Source organism: Balaenoptera borealis (assembly GCF_965194805.1).
Source record: "Balaenoptera borealis genome assembly, chromosome: X".
NCBI lineage: Eukaryota > Metazoa > Chordata > Mammalia > Artiodactyla > Balaenopteridae > Balaenoptera > Balaenoptera borealis.
The window spans coordinates 48,341,012-48,363,411 of NC_138881.1; the positions used below are offsets into that span (position 1 = coordinate 48,341,012).

Below are 22,400 nucleotides of genomic sequence, written 5' to 3' on the forward strand. Positions count from 1 at the left end.
AACTGACTTTTAGAGAAGTGAGATCACTTGCCCAAGGTTGTACAGTTTGCAAGCTAAGTCATTGTTATTCTCCTACAATCTCTTTCCAGGCTTTCTCTTCTCAGCTAACTGGATTTCCTTCTCTAAAATATCCTTATCCTTTGCTGGCAGAACTTAGCACTGTCTTCTGGCATGTGTGAGGAACTTAACACTTGTTCAACATTAGCAGAGGGGCAAAAGGTCTCCTTCTAGCTGAGCTCACAGGGGGAATATTCCCTCTGGGGAACTGCAGAAAAAGAAGAAAGCGGGTGAGGAGGGCAATATTTTTCCTATTAGATCTGAGCTATGCGCTACTTTCAGCTACACTTTTGTTGTTCCGTGAACAACAGTGACTTAAGAATGCAGGCTTTTCTGTTTATATACAACTTGACTTCCCCAGACCAACTCTACCCTGTTGGGCCCCTATCTCCCCTTGCTCTCCCCTCCCTTCCTCACTTCACCCTATTCTGCCCCACCTTCCTCTCAGCCCCAGCTCTCCAAGACTTCTCTTTTGTTGTTGTTCTACTGGGAGCAGGGAGGGTGGAGTCCTCTTACTGAGGCTTTTCTTCCCCTCCCTCTAGCCCTCAGACTGGGCTCCACCCTAGTAGTTTGTCAGCTGGCTTTCAAGAAAAGGAGGAGGAGAGGCAGGAGGATGAAGAGGAGGAAGAGGGAAAGGGAAAAACAGCGCTTCTTGGGCCTTGACACCTGGGGTATCTGCATATTTCTTAGCTGTTGTTCATTGGTTCCCTGCTTAATTTAACTCTTACATCCCTCATCTGACTCTGGTTATAAAGAGGAAAGCACAGGCTGCTACTTCAAGCAGGCAGTCTCCTTAAGCCTTAGGGTTTGATGGAAGGAGTTAAAGGTATTGCAGGTCGCTGTTTGGTTTATTTCTTAAGGAAGCTAATACAAAGGAGAGTCTGTGTTGCTTCCTGGAAGGAGAGGGAAACTGATCTCAATTTCTACTTCTCCATACGTGTTCCCCCATACCCTTTCCTGTGACTTACGTGGCCACTTGCTGATTATTGATGTGTCAAGAGGCAAAGAATATAAAGGAAAAGTCCTGCCTTTGCAATTAACTCTGATATATAAAACATATATATATATTTATATATACTCAATGTGTATATATGTATACACATATGGCTTAGAACAGTTTGGCACATAGTTAATGGTCAATAACTATTATTATTGTTAATAATAATACCTGGCACCCAGGTTACAGAGATGATAACATCTTGTGCCTAACTTCAGGGACTTTATAGTCTAGTATGGGCAAGCAATTATATCAACAAATATGTGCCCTGAGGTAGAGAAGGGCACAGAGGAAGCGATGGTTAGTTCTGCCTGAAAGAATTAAGTAAGGAGGGGAGATGATCTTGAATTAGTCCTTTCAAGGAGGTAGACAGAGAGCTTAGGCCATTTGAGGAAGAGAAAGAAAAATGAGCCAAAGCATAGAGGATGGCAATAACCTGGCATTCTCTGGGATTTGTAATACAGGTAAGACCCAGGAAATCAGCAAAAGCTCTGCTGCCTGAGAGGTAGACAGGGTCCAGATCACAGCAGATTAAAGGATGAGTCCCAGAGTGTTGTCTTGGATGTTGGGGTACATGGTGATGTCATTCAGGTGAACTACAGGAGGAATAACCGAGTTTGGGGTGGAATAAGAAAAGATGAGACGATTAAAGACATTCTGGCAGCAATATCAAGCGAGTGGGCATATATGTGTTGGGAAGTACTGGGCTGTGAACCTCAGTTTTCTATTTTTAAAAGGGGGCTTGGGAATTCCCCGGCGGCCAAAAAAACAAGGAGGAGCTTGGAGAGTATAATAGCACCTATTCTCCAGGGTTGTTATCAGGAATAAATGAGAAATGATGAATGTAAAACACTTGGCCTAGTGATTTGCCCATATTAGGTGCTGAATACACAGTAGCTATTATTATTTCTCCTGTCTCTCTGCTCCCTCCCTCTCTCTGCTTTGTTTCTTCTCTTTCTTTCCTCCCCTTTAAAAGAACTGTGGTAGCAAAGAGGCACTGAAAAAGGCCTGTGGTTGCCTGTGACTTCCTGGCCTCCTATTAAATGGTTTAGAGAGGGACTTTCAAGCAAGGGCAAAGAAATCCTGGAAATGTGGCTCATTTGCTATGGATTCAGCTCTGCAGGGATCTTCCACAATGCCTGGAAGAGAGGCCATCTCAGGGGTTTGAGGACTCTATTCTTAGAGGTCTGGTATTTGGGAGACTAAAAAGAACCTTTCTGTATTCACAGTTCCTTCAACTCCTCCTTCTTCCCCTCCCACCCTTTCACCCTCACCTTGTTCCCTTATCTCTTGCTAGAAAATGCCCCCAGTTCCATTCTCCTTTGCTCTTAGTCTCCTCCCTGAGAAGATACTGTGACTTCGTTGTCCTTGCTAGTGTCACACTATTACCATGGAGAGCTAGGACTGTAAATATTTTTCAGTTGCCAGCTTTCTTGCTTTTCCCCTTCCCTATTCCTCCCTTCCTATACAGCCCCCACTCCCATTCCCACATCCCTTTCACCCTCCCTCAGCTTAACACGCAAATGGATAGGTGACCAAACGGTGTGCTTACAAGCCTCTTTGAGAATAAGGAACTGAAATTGATTGAGTTGTACCTGCTGCTTCTGGAGACTGCCGCCAGGGGCAAGACCAGAGCTCTCCACCCTGGGCCCCGCCCCACCCCCTCCCTTCTCCCTCCTTGGTCTCAGCGCCCCCCTTCTCCACCTCCTTCCACTCTTCACTCTCCTCTAGTGGCCGCCTGTCCCTTTTAAGGAACTCCACCCTCAGGATAGTCACACCTCTTCTCTGAGTCTAGCCGGGCAGGAGGCAAGTCACCCCACCCACTTGGGTTGCCCAGCTAGCAGTGTCGGTACTGACCCTCATGAACGTGAGGTCCCCAGTGGGGCAGCTAGGTGCACCCAAGAAACCTCACTCTAGAGTACCCGCACGAGTTCTTGACGTTTTTTGCTGAAACCCCTATCCTAGACTGGGGTGCCCCTATGTGTTTCCACCAATCGTAGGCATTTGCCCCTCCTTTCTTTTTAGGAAGGCTTTGGAGTGTGCAGCAGCAACAACGGCAGTAAAGGGATCCTCTTTTGGTCTATTCTCCTGGGTTCCTGTCTTGAAGGAGTCCTCCACCTCAACTTTGTATTCAAGTAGTGCTTTGGGGTTTGGGTTGGTTTTCTTAGCTCTTAGCCCCGACACTCTCCTCAAGGGTGTGTGGAGTTCAGAGGATGGGTGGAGAGTGGGTTTGGCCGGAACTGAATTGGTAGAGGTGAAAGGGGAACGGAGGATCCTCAACCTTGGCCACTTGGGCCCAGCGAACCCACTTTATTTTTAGCCGAGGAAAAGAGCTAAAAGAGCATTGCAGCAAGGGGAAGATTCTTTTTAGGAAGTCGGTTTTGCTGGCTCCCCAATTTGGGGTTGGATGCTTGAGAGCTTTGTTTCCCTTGTTTCGAGGGTGGCCCAGCTGGGTCTGAATCGACTCTGTCGGCTCTGGCCCTCCTCCTCATTTCCAGCCAGGAGAAAAAGAGGAGGTGGGGGGCCGAGAAAGAGAAGGCAAGAGCGAGCCGCCTGGCGCGCTGTCAGACAGGGGCGGGTGTGAGGGAAACAGCTGTCTTGCGATCAGGAGTATGAGCCTCTCAGAGGACCGCATGAGCTCCGGACACTTCAGGAGTCCCCAGCTAGTGACATGGGCGGTAAGTGACTCCGGAATTAGAACCCACCCATTCCCATCTCCTCCCTCTAGATTCTATCCCCCATCCCACCCCCACTCCTCACTTCTATAGGTTTTAGAAGAGGGAGTGCGGCGGGGGCGGTGGGGAGAGAAGGGTACAAACATTATATGGAATCAAATGAAACTCAAGGGAAAATGACTTTTCTAAAGGGCTGAGCAAAGAGGGGTTCGGAATGGGAGGAGTACTTTGGGGAGCCTCGTAGGAGAAATGAAGAGGGGCACGAATGGATGGATTTGTTTAATTTAATCCGCCCTGGTTTGGCGCTTTCATTTTTCCTTCAGGGGTAAGGTTTGTCTTTGACTTAACCCCACACAGCCAAAGTTGCTACCAGAGAGAACGGGATTCGGAAGGCCAACGTTCCAAGGTAACCCCCCTAAATAGTAGCAGATACCTAGATATGCTTCTAAAAGGAAGGAGAAGAGCAGGGGGTTAAGGTTTGAGCCGAGGCTATTGAACGGCGAGGCCCTGAGGGCAGCCGCCGGGGAGGAGCTGCTTTGGGCGTGCCGGCTCTTTAAGGAGGGGCTGGGCATGGTTGGAGGAGAAAGCATAGGCCCTGCCCTGGCTCTTTAAAACGTGGCTAAGGCGGTTGGTTTGTTTGTGTAGGTGGAAGATTGGGCCGAATTGCTGGGATTGCTGCAGAGTATCGATTCGCAATGGTGACTTAGAAGAGCTGCCTTTTTGTGGGCTTTTTATGTTTAACTCTAAGAATTTGGGGAAAAATAAATCACAAAATAAATAAAACTTATTCTTTGGAAAAATAAATACAAACAGATGGTCAAGGGAACGATCCTTTATTTCCTTTTGTTCTGTCTACATTGTAAAGAAAGCGTTTATTAAGCAGCAGTCTGATGGCACTCAATGTGATAATAACTAGGCAAAGAGAATAATCTCCAAATTTGGATTTGAAGCTGATGGAGACTATGATGGTTGGGGTAACAGGCAGATCTGCTTTGAAATCCTAATGCCACCACTTACTAGCCGTGTGACCCTGGGCATTGCTTTTCTCCACTAGAGAATGTGGATTAATAATCTTAAAGATATTTGGGTAGATTAAATACCTTAGTGTATGTGACAGAGGCTGCCACTCCATATATAACTGAGTTTCACTTCCTTTTCCTACTCAGTTTGAGACTCCTTCTCTGGAACACCACTGATAGAATTAGTGTTTTGCTGTCCTTAAAACACCTTCCAGGGAGTGAAAGGAGACCTTGGAATATTGAATTAGCTTGCCCAAAGTCTGAAGCTAGAACATAGGTTTTGCTTGCTACTGATTTAACATTGTTCCCACTGGACTTTAGCACCTCTGAGAGAAAGGGCCACTAGCCTGCCTTTCCCCTCATTCTTTGGACAACTTAACTAGGATGATATAACCAACAGGACCTTTGGACAACAGAAACCAGTGACTGACAAATGACCTCATCCCATTCTTCAGATTTTTTGGGGGGACCCTTATATATGAAGGTTGTTAATTTTGGTGACTGTTAGGAACACAGAGAATGGGCTGGGAACAGTGTCTTCAGGTTGGCTTGGAGGGCAGACAGGCAGAAAACATAGGAAGGGCAGAAATATAAACTCAAAAGTAAAAGTGATAGGTGAATCTAGTCCATCCTCAAGACCAGACTAGTTAATGGCTCTATTTTCAGAGCTCTGGGGAGCCATATGTACCTCTCATTATGGCTTTCAGGATACATTGGAAAGAAAACTGGGGAAAAAAACGTGAACTAGATTACCACCACCATTTCTTCAACTCCCCCCAACCCCCATCATCCTAGTATATGCATTTCTGAAATGGGGCCCTTGTTGGTTCAGTTAATTGAATTCCAATAACCAAGTCACCAAGCCTAGTCTAGTCATCTTTCATCTCTCCGGATTGTGTGTATCTGGTGGTGAGGGAGATCAACCTTTTCTCATTCTGGCAGGGGCATTATTATTATGTGACACATTTATATATTCACCCTTGCCTTGAGTCAGTTCTATTTTATTGTCTCACTTACACTGATGAATAATAAGATTGCCTTTGGATATATAATTCATTTAGCAAATATGTGTTGGCATACTGTGTCAGGCACTGATAAAATTGTTAAAAACTCATTTTCTATTCCTCCATCTTAAATGACTTCTTTTTGCCCACCCCCCACTTAAACCTCAATCTTCCTTCAAGTCCTATTTTAGTCCTTAGCCCCCACATAAATCTTTCCTTATCTCCTCAGCTATTCCTTAGAAATTGTACATCACTGTCTGTTCTGCTCAGTGGATACTTATAAATGAACTGCTTTGTAATGTACTTGTTTTTTATGATTTTTTCCTTAAAACAGTATTTATAATATTCCTCTCATTATTAATCCCAAATCAAATGCCATTTGTATGAAAATTTACCTGATCCTTGCATATAGAAATAAACTCTTTTGAGTTTCCGTATCACTTTACTCACATTATCTGGAACCTACACAACTCTCTTCCCTGTATTTTGGTCATTTCTGTACATATCTAAGCCCTTACCCCCTTTTTAGACAGAAAGGTGCTTGAGGATATTACTATGATTGTATCTTCAAAGTACTTACCCAATTAACTTTCCCATGTAAACACGGGGTACATATATTATAGATGATCTTCTAAGATTTAGCTCCAAAATGTCATGTTTTTGTCAGTGAAGGAAAACTTGATTGGGATGATTGACCTAGATGATCATCTAGTACAGTTGTCATCTCATTACTAAGTAGAGTGTGAATGAATAACATTGTCATATCAGGTTCATTAGTTTATCCAAAGATGATGTGAAACCTTGTTTGATGTACTTTCTGATTCTCATATAATAATGTGTTCAATTCAGGTTGTATACCTGAAGTTGGGTTTTTGTTGTATTTATTGTCCCCAGCTCAGCTTTATCACCTAGCCTCAGTTTTCTCACATCTAAAATAATACAGTAATTTGTGATTATAAATAATGTAAGTAAAACATTGGACTCTGTACCTAACTTCTAATACATATTTCTTAAGTGGAGGGTCTCATCATTTTGTTACTTAGAGTAGTTTATTTTATTTAAAAGTTGTTTGTTTTTTGGAAAAAAGGAAGGTAATTCAGTGAGACAGGAAGCTGGATTTAAAAGTCTGTAACCAGCTTGGCGCTTTGTATAAAAAATTAAAGATATTTGTGTACTTAGACAAACTAGATGTAATGTGGGCAAAGCAAACTCTGGAAGTATTAAACACTTTAAATTAAGGAGCTATAACTCTAGAGCCAAATCCAGGTATTTGATACCAATCCAGGTATCAAATCATTAGCATTTTGATATTTTGTTGTAACCTCAAACTCATCATTTCTAAAATAGAATCCATCATTACCCCTAGACTCTTCCCCCACCTCTCATTCAAGACTTCTCCTTTTCATTTACCTGGTCCCACAATTTACCATCATCATAATCTTGGTGAAGTTATTTAAACTCTGAACTTGAGTTTTCTCATCTTTGCACTGAGGATAATAGTAGAAACTACCTCATAGGGTTGCAGTAAGGAATAAATGTGCTAATTTTGTAAAGCACTTAGAAGAATGCATGATAGTGTAGTAAGAAATGGAGAAACATAGTTGTTGTGGTTCCCATATTCCATGCTCAAAATGCTGGCATCAACTCTCTTCCTCAGTTTCCCTGTCTACTTGGTTGCCAAGGGCTATGTTTTTTTTTCCCTTTGTATCTAGCATCAGTTCCTTTCTTTTTATTCTAACTACCACCACTTTAATTTAGTCCAGAGGTACAACCAATTAGCCTACAGACCAAATACAGCCTACGCATGTGTTTTGCTTCTCCTAAATTGATAAAACTTTCATTTAAAAATGAATTTTATATTAATAATTCATTATACATCCCTCAAAATTCGAAATATACAAAGTGATATACAATGAAGAGTCTCCCTCCTAGTCTTGTCCCCTAGTTGCCTCAGGCAACTAAAGTTATCTGTTTATTGGAAATTCCTCCACAGACATTTTATGCATATCAAACAAATGAGTATTTTTTCTCCCCCTTTCCTTTTATACACGGATAGGAACACACTCTGCATATTATTCCACACCTTGCTTTGTTTACTTAAAAATATACTTTGAAGACCTTTCCATATCTGTATGTAAAGAAATATCTCATTCTCTTGTGTGACTGCATAGTTTCTCACTATATGGATGAGCCACAATTTATTTAAACAGTTTTCTATTGAATACCATTTAAGATATTTACAAACTTTTGCAGTGTTGTTTGTAATAACAATAAAAACTTTATAAGTATGTGTATTAGTCTGCTAGGGCTGCCATAACAAAACACTATATAGACTGGGTGGCTTAAACAACAGAAATTTATTTTCTTACAGTTCTGGAGGCTGGAAGTCAAAGATCAGGGTACCAGCATGATCAGGTTCTGGTGAGGGCCCTCTTCCTGGCTTTCAGATGGCTGCCTTCTCCCTGTGTGCTCATATGACCTCTTCTTTGTGCTACTGGAGAAAGAGAATGAGCTCCCTGATGTCTCTTCTTATAAGGACACTAATCCCATTGGAGGAGGACCCTACCCTTACGACCTCATTTAACCTTAATTACTTCCATAAAAGCCTTATCTCCAAATACAGTCACACTGGGGGTTGAGAGTTCAACATATGAATTTGGGGAGGGACACAATTCAGTCTGTAGCAGTATGTCAATTTGCCCAGACCCACACTTTTAAAATATAGTTGATTGCCAACATTTAAAAAATCATACTTTGAAGGGTGTTGCCGACCTGCACTTCAGAGGGGAAAGTTATTTCCACCTGGAGTATACCTAAATGTTAGATTGGCCTCTGATGGACAGAATTGTCAGTTTATTAATGAAGCATGGCTTGTTTTGAACAAGACAAGCTGAGTCAAGCATTTGAAGATGCTTTTGAAGTATTGAGGCAACATTCAACTGGTGATCTTCAGTACTCCTCAGATTACAAAAATTACCTGGCTTTCATCAACCACTGTTCTCACGTCAGAGGAAATTCCAACAGCTATGGTGTGCTGCCCACAGAGGAACAGGTCTACAATTGGAGAACAGTAATAAACAGCGCTGCGGACCTCTATATTAATATTTTTGAAGGAAATATTCATCAGTTTCTGCAGAACATCCCTGAAAACCAGCTGATGCAACCTACTCTTCTCCAGCAAAAGGGAGGAAAAGGCAGGAAGAAGCTCCGACTGTTTGAATACCTTCATGAATCCCTGTGTAATCCCGAGATGGATCTTGTATTCAATGGATAGATCAAACCAAAGGCATCTTTCAGTTTGTATCAAAAAACAAAGAAAAACTTGCCCAACTTTGGGGAAAAAGAAAAGGCAACCGGGAGACCATGACTTACCAGAAAATGGCCAGAGCACTGAAGAATTATGTAAGAACTGGAGAAGTCATCAAAATCCGGAGAAAGTTAACTTACCAATTCAGTGAGGCCATTCTCCAAAGACTGTCTCCATCTTATTTCTTGGAAGAAGAGGTCTACTCCCAGTATGTTCAACCTGATCAAGGATTCCTCAGTTTAAATAACTGGAATGCATATTAGAATTATACATACGCCACTTACCATGATCTAAGTCACCCTGATTGCTAAATATACTCTTTTTTTTGTAACATCTTTATTGGAGTATAATTGCTTTACAATGGTGTGTTAGTTTCTGCTTTATAACAAAGTGAATCAGTTATACATATACATATGTTCCCATATCTCTTCCCTCTTGCATCTCCCTTCCTCCCACCCTCCCCATCCCACCCCTCCAGGTGGTCACAAAGCACAGAGCTGATCTCCCTGTGCTATTTTTACGTTTTGTAGTGTATATATGTCCATGCCACTCTCTAACTTTGTCCCAGCTTACCCTTCCCCCTCCCCATATCCTCAAGTCCATTCTCTAGTAGGTCTGTGTCTTTATTCCCGTCTTGTCACTAGGTTCTTCATGACCGTTTTTTTTTCCTTAGATTCCATATATAAATATACTCTTATATATCAAAATTTTCTGGCATCAGAAATCCCTACAAGTTTTAGGATTTTTCTCTGAAAGCAAATACTGAAAAACAAAACAAAAAACCCAAACTTCATTATTGCTATCTTTTATGAAGTAGCATATAATCTATACTAACTTGGTGAAAAATTTTGCCAGTGAACAACTTTAAATGATCAAGTCCCATTTGAAAATATAGACTAAATGTCCTTCCTTTTACTATTGTCTATGTAATACTTCCTTCTAGATTAATAATGCTCGTGGAGATGCTTTGATTTACATATTGATTTAAACATTATTTTCCTGTCATACACTCAGACAAAAAAAATCATTCTAACATGTATCCAACAGCTTTAGCAACAAAACAAAAAATGATTGCCTGTGATAGTGTTCCTGCTAAATTACATTCATGGCTTTAAAAATTTCAGTGACTAAAACTAGAACTACCATATGATCCAGCAATTCCACTCCTGGGTATACATCCAAAGAAAATGAAAACACTAATTTGAAAAGATATATGCACCCCAATGTTCACAGCTGCATTTTTTTTTTTTTTTTTTTTTTTGGCCACACTGCACAGCTTGCGGGATCTCAGTTCCCCAACCAGGGATTAAACCCAGGCCTCTGCAGTGAAAGCACAGAATCCTAACCACTAGACTACCAGGGAACTCCCATAGCATTATTTATAATAGCCAAGATATGGAAGCAACCTAAGTGTCCACCAACAGATGAATAGATAAAGAAGATGTGGTATATATACACAATGGAGTACTACGCAGCCATAAAAAAAGAGTGAAATTTTGTCATTTGCAACAACATGGATGGACCTGGAGGGTATTATGCTTAGTGAAATAAGTCAGGGAGAGAAAGACAAATACTGTATGTTATCATTTATATGTGGAATCTAAAAATTGAAACAAATGAATATAACAAAATAGAAACAGACTTAAAGATATAGAGAACAAATTAGTTACCAGTGGGGAGAAGGAAGGAGAGAGGGGGCAAGATAGGGGTGGAGGATTAAAAGGTACAGACTACTATGTATAAAATAAATAAGATACACGGATGTAATGTACAGCACAGGGAATATAGCCAATATTTTATAATAGCTTTGAATAGAGTATAATCTAGAAAAATATTGAATCACTATGTAGTACACCTAAAACTAATATAATATTGTACATCTGAAACTAATATTGTAAATCAACTATATTTCTATAAAATAAATAAATAAAAAGTAAAAATGTAAAAAAAATTAAAAATCATACTTTACTTAAAACTCTAGAATTCCAGCTTCTCTTAAATAATCAGAAGATACCAACCTGTATTCCCTCTTGTCAACAATTGCCTGGAGTTGGTGAACTGCTTCCTCCTTTCCCTTTTAGACAGGACATGTATTCTCAGTTCACCATATTTCCTATCTGGCCTAGGTGATTTTAACCTGCCTGACCCCTCTAGGTATTGAGTTTGTGACACCTATGTAACCTCTTACCACGATACACATAAAGTATTCCAATAGCTTCTAGTTCTACCTTGGTTCTTTTGCCTTCTCTATTCTGTAGACCACTGCCTGAATATGTTCTCTAAAACACATTTAAAAAATTATGCCACTTTCCTTTGCTCCACAATCATTTACTGGGTGCCTACAAAGTTCCAGACATTATGCTAGAATCTTGGGTTAGAGTAGTGAACAATTTAGATGGGACCCTTGCCTTCACAGAGTGTATAGTCTACTCTTCATCTCATCTGGATTTCCTTTCTGTCTCTTCTTGACCAATCTTAGTTCCTCAAGGCTGACCTCACCACAGAGCATTTCTTTGGAATTTTTTCTGACTATTCTACTTTCAGTTATCTCCTCTTGTAATTAGTGTTACAAGCTTCAAATCATAATTAAGCAATTTAGCATCTATTACCTTGTAATATTTGGTTGTTATTGTTTTATGCATAGTTATGTCTCACTACATAGACTTGGGAGCTCAGATCTCTACAGGGCCCAATAAAATGACAGAAACATGTCCTGTATAAAGGGGGCAGCCATTTATCAACTCCAGGTAATTTTTCTCTTGTGCCAGTGTAGATTCCATGTTGTAAGAGCTCTCAACTTTTTCAGAAAAGCAAGAAATGGAGTTTTAAAAAAATATATTTATTTATTTGGCTGTGTCGGGTTTTAGTTGTGGCATGCGGGATCTTTCATTGCGGTGTGCAGGCTCTTCATTGCAGTGTGTGAGCTTCTCTCTAGTTGTGGCACACGGGCTCAGTAGTTGCAGCATGCAGGCTCCAGAGCATGAGGGCTCAGTAGCTGTGGCATGCAGGCTCCCTAGTTGTGGTGCACGGACTCTAGAGCGTATGGGCTTAGTTGCCCGGAGGCATGTGGGATCTTAGTTCCCTGACCAGGGATCTTACCCATGTCCCCTGCATTGGAAGGTAGATTCTTAACCACTGGGCTACCAGGGAGGTCCCAAGAAATGGAGTTTTTTTAAAAAGAAATCTGCTTTTAAAAGAGAATGTAAAAAAAAAGAAAATAATGTATATATATTAAAATATATATATATATTATATATATAACTGAATCAGTTTGCTGTACACCTGAAACTAACGCAACATTGTAAATCAACTATATTTCAATAAAAAATTAAAAATAAATAAATAAATAAATACAGGGGTGAGGGAAAATAAAAGATTATCAGCTAATTTGATTTTATTTTTTAACATCGCAGTGAGAACCAGGCCAGCATCTGCAGTGGACTGCAAATTTTCTCTTTCTGACCTACACTGCAAAACTCCTGGAAGGTAGAGACCAGGTGGAAGCTTGGTATTATCTGCTCCCCCTCTCGTATATATATATATATATATATATATATATATATATATATATATATATATATATATATATATATACAGTATCTACTACAGCGTTAGCTATTTTGTAAGTTATCTATAAAGACTTGGTTATCATCAGTAAGTTCCTCTTTAAGTCAACTGTAATCTCCAATAATAATATAGCAGTTCTGTTTTCTCCTAATACCTAACATGTGCCTTTGAAGGCAATTATCAGGGCAGACTTCCTTTCCCTTACTTCCTTTTTTCCAAATGTAACCATCCAAATTCCTTGACCTAGCTCTATTTTTTTTTCTTTTTAAAAAATTTATCATTTATTTCTCTAGAGTTTCTTTCATTCTTTTCTGCAATTCTCTTCCATTTCATTTCCCTTGAAATACAAACACAAACAAGGTAGAATATCCTCAGAAAGGTCTTCACAATGAACAGAGACTTAACTTTTATTTATTTGAGGCTGATTATTCCAGCTCTGTTGTCTCTTTCTGTGCTGTCAATGATTTAGTTGTTTCATCTTCAATTAGAATAAGAATGTGTGATGTGAATCTATTCATTTTCTTATTTTAAAAACTAGTTCTGATAAATATGTACAATATACCTCCTCCAGCTTTTTGTAGCGAGATCCTCGAATCAATATGGAGCCTTGAAAATAACAACAATGATTATTGTTATTGGTACTTTCATTTACATGACCTCTGTGGGTCCTATAAATTGAGATGGCCCAGGACTCTTATAAGACTTGGTGCTCTTGAGCCAGGTAGCTCAAGCAGTGAGTGGAGAGACCATTCAAAAGAGAAAGTCTCTGCCCTTAAGCACTGTACTAAGCATGGGCAAAGACCACGGTGTTGTACATTCTTTTTGGTTGCTGCAGTAGCACCATGTTCAATTTGTTGGAGGACATTGTTGCATGAAACAATAGTATAAAGTAATGAAGTGGATTGCATGAGATTTTACATGATGGTGCAGAGCAGTGAGCTTGTACTGCTGTGGCTATTTGTCCTTTTTCTAAACCAATGCCTCAGTGCCAAGCTGGAGCTCTGTATTCCTAGAGGTGCCTGATGATTAACATCACAGTTAGTGGGAATCTTTTAATATTCTTTTCAGATGTTCAATAGTAGAGCAGACTGCTAATGCATAAAAAACTCCAGCATTATTATTTTCAACATCATCAAACTATTTCAAAGTGCAGGATAGTAGCAATTACTTTAAGGGAGAAAAAGAATGTTGCTATCAGACATCATCCCTGGATTCAAATCCCAGTAATTTACCAGCTATGTGACCTTGGGATTACTTAATTTCTCTGAATCTGTGTTTCTTCATGTGCATAATCGAATCAACAGTAATACCTACCTCACAGAGATTGTGAAAATTAAATGTGTCCCTTTGGAAATGCCATAGGAATGAAATGATGTCTGGGATTTGCCTAAAAGTAGCCATTGAGGTGGAGGAGTGAGTTGGGAGTGCAAATGAAACAAGATTTCCATGAGCTGAAAATCACTGAAACTGGGAATAGGTGGGAACAGGTACATGGGATTCATCTTTACTTTTGTGTGCATTTGTGATCATACAAAATAAAAAGTTGGTTTTTTTTTTCATTGCTGTAGGAGTGAACTCAATTTTGCCTAATGGTTTGTGGAGAACTTAATTGTCTTTCTTGATATCAGCTTCACAGATTAAGCAGACACTTGGAAAACTATAGCTCTTTCATCTATGCCCTCTGTCGTATATCATAGAGTGTTATGGAAGAGACCTGAAAAGGGCTAAGTAGTTTACTCAAAATGACACTCCTAGATAACAGTGGACTAGAGCCCAGGTCTCCAGATCCTAGGTAAAAGACTTTCCCATTGTTCATGCTGCTTTCTTTAACTATAGCACTTTTAACATAAGTTCTATCAGTTTCTTTCATGTAAAATTAGTTTCTTTAAAATAAGTTTATCTGTTTGATGGAGGACAAGGGAACTAGTTCTAGAAATCTGAGGTTAATTTATACAATACTTTTAAATCTGTTCTTTTATTTGATCCTCGCAATGATCCTGTGAGGTTCACAGTGATCTTGTGAGCAAGAATTCTTTCTACTTTCTGTATTAAGTGATGGGACTTATCCAAAGTTATTCAACAATTTGGTAATTAAACTAGAACTAAAACTCAGGCCTGGAGTTCATTGAACCTCAAATCCACTAGTTTTAGATATTTATAATAATTCCCTTTAGCTTTCATCTTTTCCAGAATCAAGAATCTTAATCTCTAGCACATTCCGGGGTGAATTTTCTTTCATGCATATTTGGGTTTCTCTGTGGAAAAGAAAATGGAGCTTAACATCAGCATCTGGGGGGAATGAAAGTGGCTGAAAGCACTGGAAGGCTTGCAGGTGATCCTTTAGAACATGAACTCATGTGAGAATGGAGATAAACATATCAAAGTTCATAAAATTAGGTATTGTTATTGTGAGTGGTTTGGATCTTTAAAATGTGACTGTATGTATTGTACATATTTTTATGTACTTTAGTTTTGGATTTTCTGACAAAAGTATTCCTAAAAACTTATATGGAGATTTCACATTTACACCTTATAAAGAATTTTTATATGTGTTATCACGATGGTCTTCATAACAACCCTCTGAGGGGTAAGGCCAAGCTGATGTATCTCTATTTTGCAGATGAGAAAACTGAGGCATGGAAAAGTCAAATGGCTTGCCCAAAGTCATACAGCTTTTTTCTGGTGTTTCTTATCACCTTATCTTTTTATTACCTCACATTACTTCAAGCTTAGCTGGCTATTGTAATAATGATGCAATACTCGGTTTCTTTCTTTCACGTGGTATGTGCTGTCAGTCTTCACTTTTTTTGTGGTAATATGTTCTTTCCTCTTAAATTCATGTTTTTTTTTTAAACATTTCAGTTGCCCCTACTTTTTAAAATCTCGCTCAGGAAAGCTGAGAAAACAAGCTGCAGGCATTTCTTGTCTTGGAGCCACTTCTGAGTACCTGCTCTGGTGGTGGTTCCTATAATTTGGACTAAGTACCTCAGACACCCTCCAGATTTTGTGTATGTTGAGACTATTGAATAGAAAACTCATAGTGAGCTACCTGCTGAGATGCCACAAGTGGAGGTTCTTTGAGTTTGGGATTTCCAGTCGTTCCTATGGTGATAGGTAAGACCCTGTTTGGAAGAAATGAGAGAAAACGGAGGATCTTGCAATCTCCTTTTATTAAGTTTTTTTTTTTTTTCAGCAACCGTTTACCCCCCATTATGTAATCTTCAAGCAGAGGTTGGGAGATCTCACTGGCACCCAGGTCATGGAGCATTATAGCTTCATTATAGCTCTAGACTGCTGAAGTTCATATCTCAGTTCTGCCATTTACTAGCTGGGTGATTTGGGGATAAGCTACCTCATCTCCCTGTCTCAGTTTCCTCATTTTAAAAATGGGGAAATAATGTGCCCACTCCTAGAATTATGAGGATTAAATGAGCTAATATAAGTATTTGTTCTTTTAGCAGCACTGTACCTAGCACATAGTAAGTACTCAGTGACTGTTGGTAATTATTGTTCTTTTATCACCATTCTATTGTTAATGTCATGCTCAGAGTAGCCTCAATCTTGAAGGTTTTCCCAGAGACCCATTGTAAAACTCTCTATTCCCCTGGAAGTTATATAATTAAACTGTCTGAAAATATATGTGTATCTAGTTGTCCTTTAGTTACCTTTTTCTAATATAAAAGACATAAGAAATACTCTTTTAAAAATACCTATAATCTCAAAACCCTAAAACATTGATTTTCATTTTTCAAGCAGTTCCAGAATGTCTTATGGGTCAGAGGCTGAAAGTGAATGATTTCTCAAGTTCTTCCAAAATAATTGACTTGTTGTCCTTAAACTTGTTTTTCTTTTAGCAAGCAGTTTTTTAGAAAGAAGGTGCTCATCAGATTTGGGATATTAGAAAGTAGTTAGGGAGCACTGTAATTTGAGTTAGAGGATAAGAGTTCCGGTTCTGACTCCATCACTGCTAAACTATGTGACCTTGGTCCTCCAAATTCATTATCTGTAAAATGGGAATGATATATGAAAGCTGTCTATTTCCCTACTGTAAAGCTATGTAGATGCACATGAGGGATTATTATTTGTATTGTCAAAATGCTCTGTCTTGTTAAGTACTAGGTGCCTTCATAGGTCAGTGTCAGGATTCCCAAAGCTTTGCTTTCTTTTGTATTGATAGTTGTAGGCTCCAGTGACTCTGCTTTGCTTCCCTCCTTATAGGCTTAACTTCTCACTTCATCCCTAGGCACTTTTTTCCTCCTCAGTGCTGGCCAAAGAGTGGGATGTGTTCTTACTAGTCAGTCACCTGCTCTTGTCCCTTGGAGGCACTGTTCACTTTCATAAAACAAGCAGATCACTGTGGAAAACAGTGGGTAACAAAATAAACTTTGAACATGACAAAGGTAGTATAATCTTATGAAATTTCTATGGTCATGGTCCCTGTAGCATCGTTTGTGAAGTTCTACATATATGAGACGTTGACCTGCTGTGGATAGGGCTCAGTCCTCCTTGCTCTCGCCTCCTTTACTTCCTCCTCCAGTACTCCCTTCCTTAGAAGAAGGACCAGAAAGTCCAGCTTCTAGACTTTTTTTGGGTTTTTTTGGCGATGCCACTCGGCATGTGGGATCTTAGTTCCCCAACCAGGGATTGAACCCCGTGGCCCCACCACCGCCACCGCCCTGCAATGGAAGCACGGAAGCTTAATCACTGGACTGCCAGGAAAGTCCAAGAAAATCCAGCTTCTAGACACAAAGGCTTGAAGAGCCAATTCAAGCAGAATAATGGTTATTATCTCAAGTAGGTAACTTGCATTTCTGAAGCTCTCCTGCTTGTGTGATTCACATCTCAGTGGCCCAGGACATACCCTAACCCCCTTTGGGTATTTCCGGACCAATTATCTCACAGTTTCTGAGCAGCTGTCTAGTCTCAGACACTTAGAATAGCAACTCCAACTCTAGAGAAAAGCGAAAGGTTTATAAAGCCCTTAAAAAAAAAGACTGAGCTTTCTTTAACTGTTCTATAAGTCCTAATTTCCTTCTGTTTTACATTTGTCTGGCAAAATATTAAAGTAAACTTTTTTTTTAATGTTAGCTTCACCTTCCTGATAGCTTTCCCTTTACTCATTTTTACCAACATTTAAAATGTTATCCTGGGTTATCTAATGGCTATTCCAATTGGCTGTTCTATGGAGAGTACGTTAACCAGAAATGGCTGAGACATTCCTAATTGTCAGCTATCCTCCTTGTGCCATTTGACTAAAATATTTGTGATATGGGTGGGGCAAAAAGTATTTTTCAGACTCCTTGATTATTGCTATTAAATAACATGAATATTATTTTATATTATAATATTTTTGCCATTAAATAACCATTCTTATTCCCATGATCATTCATTCACCGGACATTAGCACATTGTATGGAGGAAGTACTCTGCTAAAAGAAAGGGATACAGAGAAGAACAAGACGAAGTAACTATTGTGGGGCTCACCTTATGGTAAGGGAAACAGACAATGCCTTTGTGCCACGTACTGTTTTAAACGTTTGAACACATATTAAATTGATAAATCCTATGAGCTGATACTATTATTATTCCCATTTTATAGTTGAGGAAACAAAAGAAAACTTGCCCAAAGTCTTATTGTTAAGAAGTTGCAGAACCAGGATATGACCCTAGGCAATGTGATGTATGGACTAGAAGGGGAAGTGACTGGGAGATGAAGGTCTAGGTTTAAGAGATATTTCTGAAGTAGAATTTATGCTGCTGATAACCAATTGGCTGGAGATGGAGAGAGAAGGGTCAAAGGTGACTGACCCTCAGTCACTGAGACTGAGAATGTGTTGATAGTGGTGCTAAACAATTTAGATTGTAAATATAGGAGGTGGAGAAGGTTTGTAAGCACGTTGAGTATAAACAACCTGTCTGATTCCTAGGAGCTATTCTTCTGGGCCAGAGAGAAAGAGAGATTCTGGCCATCAACAATAATAATTGTGGTGATGATAACAATAGCTAATTATATTGAAAACTTTTTATATGTCAAGAACTATTTTAAGTGAGTTTACATGTACTAATCCATAGAATCCTCACATTAACCCTATTAAATCAGTGTCATTTCCCCCACCTCTAGGCAGGTAGAGAAACTGAGTTTCACAGGGGCTAAACATCTTGTCAAAGTCACTCTGCTTCCTCAACCCTGTTGTTTCATAATCCATAGGAATTGAGGAAGACCAGATAGGAGAGGGCTCTTGTAAGTTGTCTTGGCTAGAAATAACAAGGCTTAGTTGAACCCATGTCCCCTGCATTGTAAGGTGGATTCTTAACCACTGAAGCACCACCAGGTAAGTCTCCTCCCCTCCTTCTTAAAATCAGAAAAGGCTGCCCTCTCTGGCATCTCATACTTCACAGTTAATTACACCTCAAACATCTCTCATACATAACCTCTCTAATTTTCTTTTATTCTTTCCCACTCTTGTCCAACTCCTGTACTTGAGAAAACACACTTCATTCTCCTTTTCTGTCATTCATCGAAAACTTTCAGAAATGTATTGAACGCCTACCATGTGCCAGACACTATTCTAAGCCCTTGAAATACATCACTGAAAAAAGTCAAAGATGAAAATCTCTGACTTCAAAGAGCTTACAGTCTAATGGAAATTAGAGCTTTCTGCATCTGACTTCTAGTGTGCTTATTCCTTACTATGCTTCTTCCTTCATTAACCCCAACCCCTACCCCTAAAGAGGCGTCATAGAAACCTTAGGACTCTGCAGAGAACAATTTAAAATCTTTTAATTTTAAGTGGAGGCTTAGAAAAAAAAAATGCCTTGACAAAGATTATAGGATATAATTCCTAGGCATCTAACTCCCAGGTCAGTGCTCTCTGCTATACTTGCTGACTCTCCATGTCTGGTTGACCCAGATCTAAAACTGATAACAATGTGCCTAGTATAACCTCTGACACATAGTAATATGCACAAATATTTAGTGAATGATGGATGTATATGTGAGCAGTTCTACTCATATACTTAGATCGAAGAAAATAAATTGTGTTTTGAGATAAAATTGGAGATATTTTAGAGTGTCAGAATTCTCCAAACTCTTTGAAAGTGGCTCAGAAATTTTCCTCATAGTCTCAATAGAAGATTCATTGTGTGTTATTGCCTATCTAATTATCTAATTAGAACTGGTTTCCTCAATTCCTGACAGTTAATAAATAAAGGAATTATTTTACTTTTTAAAATTTTTTTTATGTTTTATTTTTTTTAATTTTTTTAATTTTTTTTTTTTACTTTTACTTTTTTGTGTGACTGTATTATAATTTGTATCCTTGCAGGTTGTTCATTTGCTGTGTTTTAACTGCATTAGGTCTTAAAAAGGATATTGTGAAGTAACCTGTAAAATGAACATTTCTATGGGTAACTGTAGTTGATATCCAAAACAATTAACTGATTTATGGACTGTCTTTTGAAATGCAACCAAGTCATAAATGAGGAAACTAATTGTAATTGACTTGGAGACACTTAGTGTGATCTGAAATCTGACCAATTAAGTCAAAAGCAAGCTATGAATTCATCTTTCTTACCCTATGTTTTCGTCTCTGATGAGATTAGAATGTAGATAAATCAAAGGAAATCTGGTTGAAGAGGTGCTGGTCGGTACTAATGATGGAAATGATTGTGATGGTGTAGGGCAGCTGAATGAAGCCACCAAGTGTTTACTTTCATAAGAAGAAAAAGTAAACACTTGGTGGTTTCATTCAACTGCTCTACTCCATCACAATCATTTCCTTAACTTGGGATTTCTGGTTTTCTTTAATTAACAGTAATCTTTCGATATTCCGACTACCTGCCCTTTGTTGCAAAACTCCTATATATCCTAGCTTCCCCCTCACCTCCTCAGAGCAGTTCCCTCAAGGTTACTTGAGATGCTGCCTCCTGGACTTGAAGTCCTAAAATTTCCTGCCAAATACAACATAACTCTCAACTTTTAGGTTGTGAGTATTTTTTTAGTTGACTATATATATATATATATATATATATATATATGGAGAGAGAGAGAGAGAGAGAACTGAATCATTGTGCTGTACACCTGAAACTATCATGACATTGTAAATGAACTATACTTCAAATAAAAAAAAAACTAAAAAACAGAAAATATAAACAAAAAAACAAAATAAAAAGAGGAAAAAGTATCTAAAAAGGAAATTAAAAATTGCTTATATTAACCCCACTTGGCTTGTATGTTTAAGAGAAGTAGGAAGATAAAATGCTTCTTTAGAGAGATTCGGCGCTGATGTGTAAGCAAATTCATTAGGGTAAATATCCACACAGGAGCATGGAACTCTTTAGAATGAGAACTAGGCCAGGAAGGGGAGGATTCTGGAAACTATGTAGCTATGATGATATTCCTGTGAAGGTAGTGCTAGTTGGAGAGGTTGGAAGAAACAGATTCACGTGCATACAGGATGTGAGGGGAGGAGGCAGCTAATATTGTTGGGGACCAGTCAGAGCTATCCTGGTGAGTAGAATATGTATATTAGAGTGTTGTCCAAATACTGACTTCTCAGTATCTAGTAAGTCCTGAAAAATAATGTTCATAGAATACAAACAGGAGTAACCAGGGGTAAATGGCATACTGTATGCATATAGTGGGTTAGATTTTATTTTTAAATTGTCTTTCCCTTGATTCTTTTCCAGATATGGATCAACTCATAAACAACTTGGAGGTCCAACTTAATTCAGAAGGTGGCTCAATGCATATATTCAAACAGGTCAGTTATCAAGAAAATGAGATACTAATATTGAGCCATAATAGTGTTGAGTATCTGGTAATTGTCATAGAGCTGAAACTCATTTTTCTTTCTAACAACATGTTGGGAGCTGAGAAGGGGTGAATGAAGGAAGGTTTCCAGGAGGTACCTGGATGCCTGGGTTTCTGGTTCAAATAGGGAGTAAATCTGGTGTAAAAGAAGCATAGCCTTTGGGATCAAGGCTATAGGGACAAGATTAGACACTTCGTAGACAACAGCAGTCATTATCTAGCACTAGTCCATATTTTGGGCACTCTGAAGACTAAATGCAATGTCTTATTTAATCCTCACAATAACTGTTGGATAGTGTGTTAGTCAGGGATCTCCAGATAAACAGAACCACCAGAATGTGTATTTCTCAATTTCTATCTATAGATATACATAAAATATGTATCTATCTATATCTATCTACTCTATCTATATCTATCTGTCTATATATATAATTAATATATATATTATATATAAATATATATCTTTACATATAAAATAAAAATATATCTATATCTATAGATCTATCCAAATATATCTATATCTATCTACCTATCTACCTATCTATAGAGAAAGAATTTTTAAATATTTATTTTATTGAAGTATAGTTGATTTACAATGTTGTATTAATTTCTACTGTATAGCAAAGTGATTCAGTTATATATATACATTCTTTTTCATATTCTTTTCCATTATGGTTTATCACAGGATATTGAATATAGTTCCCTGTGCTATACGGTCTTTGTTGTTTATTCCTTCTATATATAATAGTTTCCATCTGCTAATCCTAAACTCCCAATCCATCCCTCCCCCACCCCCTCCCCCTTAGCAACCACAAGTCTGTTCTCTATGTCCCGGATATATGCCCAGGAGTGGGATTGCAGGATCATATGGCAACTCTATTTTTAGTTTTTTTGAGGAACATCCCTATTGTTTTCCATAATGGCTGCATCAGTTTACACTCCCACCAACAATGTAGGAGGGT

The 22,400-nt window shown here is 38.8% G+C and overlaps 2 protein-coding genes and 1 pseudogene across 9 annotated transcripts in view; 2 read left to right on the plus strand and 1 right to left on the minus strand.

The window, feature by feature from the left end:
- Window positions 1–22,400, plus strand: part of KLF8 (KLF transcription factor 8) — a 336,861-nt gene that overhangs the window by 265,291 nt on the left and 49,170 nt on the right. For 3 of the 7 annotated variants that reach the window (XM_082376699.1, XM_082376701.1, XM_082376705.1), the window contains one exon: window positions 21,315–21,388. The exons of 2 other annotated variants lie outside the window; for them this stretch is intronic. In XM_082376699.1, coding sequence (XP_082232825.1) covers window positions 21,315–21,388 — 74 coding nt within the window. Of the gene's footprint in view, window positions 1–3,673; window positions 3,733–3,821; window positions 4,136–21,314; window positions 21,389–22,400 lie in introns of those variants that run through there. 2 more of the 7 variants (XM_082376700.1, XM_082376702.1) reach the window with 2 other exon arrangements.
- LOC309620349 (zinc finger X-linked protein ZXDB-like) overlaps window positions 1–22,400 on the minus strand; it is a 962,758-nt gene that overhangs the window by 107,583 nt on the left and 832,775 nt on the right. The window lies entirely within an intron of this gene.
- Window positions 4,129–9,568, plus strand: LOC309620402 (transcription factor Spi-C pseudogene; annotated as a pseudogene). The gene has a single exon. The product of its transcript is annotated as a transcription factor Spi-C pseudogene (transcript).